This window comes from Pezoporus occidentalis, unplaced genomic scaffold (genome assembly GCF_034315485.1).
Source record: "Pezoporus occidentalis ecotype Australia unplaced genomic scaffold, CSIRO_AGI_Poc_V1 ctg322, whole genome shotgun sequence".
Taxonomy (NCBI): Eukaryota; Metazoa; Chordata; class Aves; order Psittaciformes; family Psittacidae; genus Pezoporus; species Pezoporus occidentalis.
The window spans coordinates 6590-14392 of NW_026915181.1; the positions used below are offsets into that span (position 1 = coordinate 6590).

Sequence of the window (7803 nt, forward strand, 5' to 3'; positions counted from 1 at the left end):
TCACCGTGTCTACTGCAGCAGGCATGGGGGGGCTCCGCGGCTTCGTGTCTTTATCTTGACATGGCTCCTCTCCGTGCTGCTAGCAGCGCCGCCGCCTCCACTGCTCCTCCTGCGCCCGCCGGCTGCGGGTAGCGAGCGGGCCACGGGCTCGGTCTCTTGTCTGAGTCTCTCAGTCTCTTGCCTAAGTGTGGGGGGAGAAGTTTTGGGAGGGGTTGCTTTTTTGGTTTTATTTTCCTTTTCTCCTTTCCTCACGAGAGGAGGAGGGAGGAATACTTTTTCCTCCCTTCTCTTAACTTGGTCCGACGAATTTCCTAACCTAAAAACTTACTAACCCCGACTAATCAAACACCAGGGGTGGGGAAAAAATGTCTGGAGAGAGGAGGAAAATAACTTGATAATTGGGGTTTTACTTTTTGGGGGGAGGGTATTTTAGAGGTTTAAAATTGCAACCTAGAGTTGCAGGTTTTTATTTTTAGTTTTTAAACCTCTCAAAAATTCGACACCAAAAACCTGTGTTGCAAGAAAAGCAGGAGCAAAACTCTCCCATGTTTCCCAAGTCGTGACCATGAAGTGAGAGGGGAGACACCGTCCTCCTGCGGGGTGTCCCGCCGCTCTGGGCACAGGCCGCCGGCCTGCTTGCTGCAGCCTCTGCCACTCTGTGTAGGGAGAGGTGTAAGGAGAAGCGAGAAGCGTTGGCCATGCACAGCCTCGGTTAACCGTGCTCGCTGTTGAGCGCAGCAGCAGCAGAGAGAGAAGGATCCGCGGGGGGTCAGCAGCCCAGGAAGTGTGTGAGGTGCTGGGGGATATAGGGTTCTCCCACTGGTAAGGAGCCTGGGTTTGGGGCACTAGTTTGAGTTTTAGTCTCTAGGTGGGATAATACTGTCCCTTAAACCCCTGCCCGCCCCTCATCTATGGCCATCATGATCCCTCTTCTCTTTGGCAGCAGTAGCCGCAGGTCAGTGATGTGCCTGATGATGAGCAGGATGAAGTTAGAAATGAGTCCTCTGTTTTTTCTCTTTGCTCCCCTGCAAGCCATCACTGTGTTGTCTGTAGTTGATTTTGTTGTTGGCAGAGAAATGTACCTCCTAAGATGTGCACTTGTCCTTTGCACCCTTTTCTCTGCTCTCCACCAACTGTAATAATTTTGAAGGGGGGAAAAAAAATAAGGTGGGCAACATAGCAGTAGTGGAAGGCTGAGAATAATAATAATCAGAATCATGGATCTGGCTGGGGTAAAACGCAATTTGTAATTTCAGCTTCACTTTTTTTTTCTTTTGTAAGCAGAGCAAAAGTACCCCCCTCCCCATGGATTCGGCTTGTGCCAGTTGCTTTTTGTTGTACACATAAATTGTGATAACGTTTGTTGTGGGTTGTTTTTTTTTTTTTTTTTTTTTTTCTTACCCACTTATTCCTGCAGTTAAACTGTTAAATTTTTTTTGTCTTCAAAATTCTTAGGGGTTTTACTTCTTGGTTTATTGTAAAATCCCTTCTCCAGGCATGGCTGGACAGCTACTTACTTTGTTCCTTGACCCCTCCGAAAGGCCATTTTTGTAAAATAGTGCCTGAGGTGCGGTTTTGGGTTACATTAGCGTTTTATCTGTTTAGTCATATTAGCAGGAATCAAACGACTTGTTTCTGTTGTACTTGAGTCTTACGAAAAGGTGCCCATAGTTTAGCGACAGTTTCCAAAGGCTTTAGTACCACCTGTGTTACAAAATGGGGGACCCAAACTCCCGGAAGAAACAAGCTCTGAACAGACTTCGTGCTCAGCTTAGAAAGAAAAAAGAATCTTTAGCTGACCAGTTTGACTTCAAGATGTACATTGCCTTTGTGTTCAAAGACAAGGTAACTTAGTTTTAATCTTTTCTTTCATGCTGTGTTGTCTGTTGTGATGGATATTAACTATGCTGTGTAAACTCTTGCTGCCCGATTGCATTTTATGGTTTATCCTTAATAGATTCCCTTTTATTTTTATCATTTTTCTTTTAATCACCATATTTATTTAGCTTATGTTTGTCATTTTGGCTTTTCACATATTTGTAGGTTTGTAATGTAGAGGTGCCAGTGCCCCCTTAAATGATTACTTGATAACTTCTGAATTGGGTAAAGGTTTTTCAAAGTTAATATTGTAATGTATTGAGCCTAATTGGAGTCTGAATTGTGTAATTGCTGGCTGTGAACAGTTGGGTTGAAAAGGGAGATCTGGTTGGTTCAATTGCTAAAGTAACTATCTGGTTAAAGCAGAAGGGCGGAACTGGCAGTTGAAGGGAAGGGTTGTGAAATGCAATAGTGAAATGGCCCAAATGTGAAGCTGCTGCTACCGTTTTGAAAGGGAGCGGGGAAGCAAAAGATGAAGTCCTTGCTTGGCTGCTTTTGCTGCCGCTGAATGCTGTGTGCCTGCCTGTGGGCCAGGGTGGGGAGCCTGGTGGTATTTCTAAAGCTAACTATAGACCCACAGTTTTAGGAGAGTTTCTGTCCACAGATGGTGAAGAAAAGTAGGTGCGTGTAGTAAGAGAATGTGCTGAACAAATGATGAGGAAGTGAAGATAGAAGTAAATGGTAGCAGAGTTCATAATGCACGAAGTGCATGTAGATGAGCACTGAAAGTGTTTAATCCCTTCAGATGTATGGATTTTGCATTTGCTTTAATAGCTGTGTGCTTTTTAGTGATGATTGTTCTCTGAACTTTAATTGAAAGTTTCACTTAATTCTTAAGATCAGTTTGCTTTTGTTCTTCAGTTCTACTGCAAACAGATGGATATAGTGGGATGTAATTTCCTGGCACTGTCAAAGTCAAAATAGAAAAGAAATGTCAAAAATAGAAAGAAATGTGAATGTTCAAGCAGTAGTAAAAATTAGGTTTTCTTAGATGATATGACTCTGATGGTTTCAGCTGGAGCATTAACAGTACTTTCTGGTTGCTTTGTTGAAATTAGTTGCAGATGCCTGTTTTAAATCCTACAGAATTTGCTTATAGTGAACTGAAGATGTCCATCAGTGACAGTTTGCTTAAAGTAGGTGTTTAGCTCAGCCTAGCTTGGTTGTCACAGAGTTGCCCATTATGTATGTTCTGGCCTGTGGCTTGGGGGGTTATTTGATAAAATATGCTTTGCCTGTCATGTAGTTCTTAAATAGGTCAAGACTTCTCATGAGCTGTAAGCTGTAACAGATACTGTCTATCTGTTAGAAGCAGATACACGACTTTAAGCAATTTTGCATGCAGCAGAAACTGTTTTTCCAAATTCCCTGATAATATTTTGGCCTTGCTTGAGAGAGACTGAGATATTTGTAGTGACTATAAAAGTTACTTAGCAAATCAAAATAGTCCTCCTAAGGTTATGACTTACAGCTAACTTCAGATTGGACCTTGATCACGCAGTTACCAGATGTGGCTTTGAAAGATTTCCTTTTTCATAAAAGGCCAGCTTTAAAGTATTGCAAAGGGGGAAAAAAAAGTGTTGCTTGATTTGCAGAGAGCTCTTGGCCTGAAGTAATGTATTTACGTGATAAAAGGGCAGTTCTGTTCATGTTTAGATACAGCTTTACTGTATGCAAGATCGTCATGTAAATCTGCATCTTTGCAGACTACAAAAAAACATGTTAATTTTTTTATAAAAGTTGTTGCACTGATTCTGTTTACTTTCTAAAATTTTGCATGTATGTTTTAGTGGTGTTTGTGTCAAAGTCCTCATTGATGCGATGTGCCCTTCAGATGTGAATGCTAACAGAAAATCACAAATCCCGACAAACTGTTATCTATAGTTGCATAGAAAGGATTATAACCTTCATGTAACCTGTGCTTCTTTCAGAAGAAAAAGTCAGCGCTTTTTGAAGTGTCTGAAGTAATACCAGTCATGACCAATAATTATGAAGAAAATATCCTGAAAGGTGTGCGGGATTCCAGCTATTCTTTGGAAAGTTCCTTAGAGCTTCTGCAGAAGGATGTAGTACAGCTTCATGCACCCCGCTACCAGTCTATGCGCAGGGTAAAGTTCCTCTTCACACTTGGCTGAGTTATAGTTTCCAATATTGTGCTGCTCTTTGAGGCTCTTAAGGCTAATCCTGCTTTTGGGTTGTGTTTTTTTTTGTCTCTTTTGCTGCATGAAGGTTTTGTGGGCTTGTGTTTATGCGGTCTGTTTTGAAGGGTAACAACGTATGTATTCTCAAAGTCTGTTTAAATACCTAGTGCTCAAGCTTTACCCTTCACCTATCTCATTCAGCTATGCCTAGGGAATTATCTCTTCTTGCTATCCTTGTTCTTTAGGTGTAGTGTTAATTCTTGCAACAGCTCTTGCTGCAGAGCTAAATGGTTTCTCATTACAAATATTGGAAGATAGTCTTTGCTAATGTTTTCTTGAAAGTTCCTTAGAAGGGAATTTATGTTAACTGGATACTGATACTAAATTTCAGTGGAAGGTAAGGAAGACTTTTAGTTGGGCTATGAGTAATACAACTGGAGCATTGCACAAATATGGTAATAAATACCGCCTTTCAGTTGTGTGCTTGTGTAGATAATTTGCTGATCTGTGTTTTTTACTAATGGAGGGAATCTAAGTACAGAACTTTGCTACTTACAGGATGTGATTGGCTGTACACAGGAGATGGACTTCATTCTTTGGCCTCGTAATGATATTGAGAAGATAGTCTGTCTCCTGTTTTCTCGGTGGAAGGGATCTGATGAACCCTTTAGGCCTGTTCAGGTAATTATTTTTGTTTAACTTCATTCAGTGACTTGCACTTGGAGGGGAGAATAAGTACTCTCTTCTTAACCAATTTGTTGGCAAAGTTATGCATCTTCTGTAGATGCTAAAGTGTGCTCTCTGTTTATGAAGCAGTCAGTGTTTTGAATGCCAAATTCTGTTTCCATCTTTATGCACTGTTTTTTTAGCACTTCAAAGTTTGTCACTGAAGGACCTTTGTAAATGGCGTGTTTGCAGGTGCATGAATCATGTTAGTATGTGGCTTTTAGTACAGTCGAATCTTTGTCTAAATATGATGGTGTCATTAAGGTTTTCAGAGTATCCCAAGTTGCTGTATTTTATTAAAGAGAATCTGAGATGGATGGAATTCTTGCAGTATGATTTTACCTTGAAATAAATTTCAAACATTTTAGACTAATTTTTTTTTTAGTAGCTAAACTTAGCTGTTTGCATTCAGTTTTTTGAACATTTGTATGTATTTTCTGTGCCAGTTCTGCAGTAGTAGTTTGAAGCAATGTGTGCTGTATTATTGATGCACCAGGAGTTTCTGCCACAACAAGCTAAATCCAGTTTTGCAAATGCAGTTGATGTTGTACCTTTGAATTGTTAGTATGTCATTGCAGTAAGTGATGTCAGTGTTGGCAGAATGAAACTTGGGAGTTCTTTAAATTGTGCCAAGAGTCAAGTGTGCTGTCATCTCTGTGGTCCCCAGTTTCTGCTTTTCATAGACGGGAGAAGGAAAGAAACAAAAGTGGTTGTAAAGCTCCAGATGGGAGGAAATCAGTTAAGTGTGAGCTTTAGTTTCTTAAATGTTTTATTCCCTCATTCACACAATGCAGGCCAAGTTTGAATTTCATCACGGTGACTATGAAAAACAGTTTCTGCATGTTCTGAGCCGAAAGGACAAGACTGGAATTGTTGTCAACAACCCTAACCAGTCAGTGTTTCTCTTCATTGACAGACAGCACTTGCAGGTAATCGCAAAACGCTTTTTCTTCTGGGGAACATCAATGATCTTGCTGCAAAATACTGAAGTAGAAAAGTTGCTCATGCGTTCATGCTTGAATTTCAACAGTCTCAGAGGAAACTTGTGCTATAAATAGGATTAATACATACAAAAATTACCTTTTTTAAAAAATAAGGTTTAAAATAGGTTTAACAGTGGTTTGGAAAAAATAAAAATTGGCTTAACTTGGGTGATACTATAGAAGTGATTCAAGTGAAGAATGAACAGAATAGTGAAAATACTTTAGGTATCAGATGTCAGCCTATTAGTGAGTTCTGGCTGTTCATACAAGTGAAGCAGTGGCTTTTAAATGTCTGTACTGTTCTTCCCAACCAGTGGCAAGCTAAGGATTGGGTTTGCTGGGCATCTGCCTATTAGTCTTGAGTTAACTTTCATGTTTAATAGATTTTTGTCTTTGCCTTTAGACTCCAAAAAACAAAGCTACAATCTTCAAGTTATGCAGCATCTGCCTGTACCTGCCACAGGAGCAGCTCACTCACTGGACAGTTGGTACCATAGAGGATCACCTCCGTCCTTACATGCCAGAGTAAGGTTCTGGCCAGCAAAATGGGGAAGATCACAGAATGCAGCAGTGGATTTTCACTTTCCTCACCACTTTATTCTTTCAGAATTTAGAAGAAAATGGACTCATGTTCAGAACACTATACATTGTGAACCTTGATCATCCTGGATTATTTTTATCATTTGTATCTCAGAACTTTACAATTTTTTTTAGATGTTTTCTGCATGGACCTTGTGAAAGAGAGGATGCTCTGCACCTTCTGCACTGCATCAGCATCTTGCTAAAATGTGAAGGGACTGTACACTGAAACAAATGTATCTGAAAGCACAAGGTGATCATTTGTGGTGGTGTTCCCATTTGTGCTGGTCATGCCCCCTAACATCTGTAATGTTAACCATCAGTATTTGGAGGGTGAGAAGTGAATGTAAGGGCTATAAAAGCCTTACAGCTTTGCTGTTAATGATTGTATCAAAGAGCACTACCAATCATTTTAATGAACAGAAAAGTGGCTATTACAATAGGAAGTAAATGTGGGAAAGAAATCTGTCTTTAGAAAAAAAGGCATCTCGTTTAATGTGTAGGCATTTCTTGCCTCTTTTATTTTGCTGGGCCATGTCTTAAGTTTACTGGCACTTTTGTTTTGGATCTCTTTCCCAAGTTGCTGTATAACTGTATGAAGTATTCTTTCAAGTTGAGTGCATTTGTATGGATGAGGCAGACCAGGAGTCTGAAGTTGCTAAAGCAGCTAAAAATAAAGTAAAATAATAGCTGCAGAAACAATGTTGGTAGAGGATTATTTTTTCTTGAGAGTTGAGACTTGTAAACGTGCAGGTGAACTGTGCAGGAAATACTGGTTTCTAAAACATTTCTTATGGAAAACCCATCGAGGTTTTTGTTTTGTTTTTTTTTTTCTTTTTCTTCTGGATTAGATGTTATAAAACAATGTAAGATAGTGTTTGGAGTGTCAAAAGTTGGTTCTGACAGAACATTTTAAGATTGTGCAATGATAAAAGGAAGACTACTGTATAGTTTTGATGACAAAGAAGGCTCTGCTTAAGGGTTGAGTACTTTACTGGAGTAAAACTGCATAAGCCTGCTCCCTTTGGATAAAACTAGTGCTTACCTGTTTAAAACTTGTATTTAGCTTTTATTTGGAATTGGAAAAAAAATGGAACTTAAATAAATTAGATGAAAGATGACTGGTTGTATTTATGGAGAAATCCTGTGAACTGAATTTTAGTAGTCTTGCATCTTGACAGTATCACCCACTACGAACACTGAAAATATACAGACTTCAAAATGGTATTAACAAAGATTAGTGGCAGAGGTGTTCTTACATATGTGAGTGAAATGTTTGTTTTGAAAAGTAGCTGTGAAACATATCATTAGTGTACTGTTGTATAGCGATATGTCAAAAATATCGCTGACATACTATTGTACTATTAGATTGTGGATATTTCTAGTTCTTTGGTCATAAAGTCTTCCAGGTTAAACTGGAGCACCCTAGAAAAAACACCACCTGAAAGCAGCAACTTCACTCTAAATGCCTTAAGTCACAAATAAATATCTTGAAA

General features: G+C 39.5%; 1 protein-coding gene across 1 annotated transcript; it reads left to right on the forward strand.

Moving 5' to 3' along the window:
* Positions 1-252: 252 nt before the first annotated feature.
* Positions 253-7428, forward strand: CUNH6orf62 (chromosome unknown C6orf62 homolog). The gene is made up of 5 exons (XM_062628758.1): positions 253-1845; positions 3810-3986; positions 4578-4700; positions 5540-5674; positions 6132-7428. Exons 1-5 carry the CDS (start codon positions 1717-1719, stop codon positions 6255-6257), a joined length of 690 nt encoding a protein of 229 aa, XP_062484742.1. The 5' UTR covers positions 253-1716; the 3' UTR covers positions 6258-7428.
* Positions 7429-7803: the final 375 nt, after the last annotated feature.

Bases quoted from the DNA above. Each gene is read 5' to 3' on its own strand.
- CUNH6orf62 (XM_062628758.1), top strand. From the start codon at position 1,717: ATGGGGGACCCAAACTCCCGGAAGAAACAAGCTCTGAACAGACTTCGT. The intron at 1,846-3,809 runs GTAACTTAGTTT...TGCTTCTTTCAG, and splicing joins CCTTTGTGTTCAAAGACAAG to AAGAAAAAGTCAGCGCTTTT. The intron at 5,675-6,131 runs GTAATCGCAAAA...CTTTGCCTTTAG, and splicing joins TTGACAGACAGCACTTGCAG to ACTCCAAAAAACAAAGCTAC.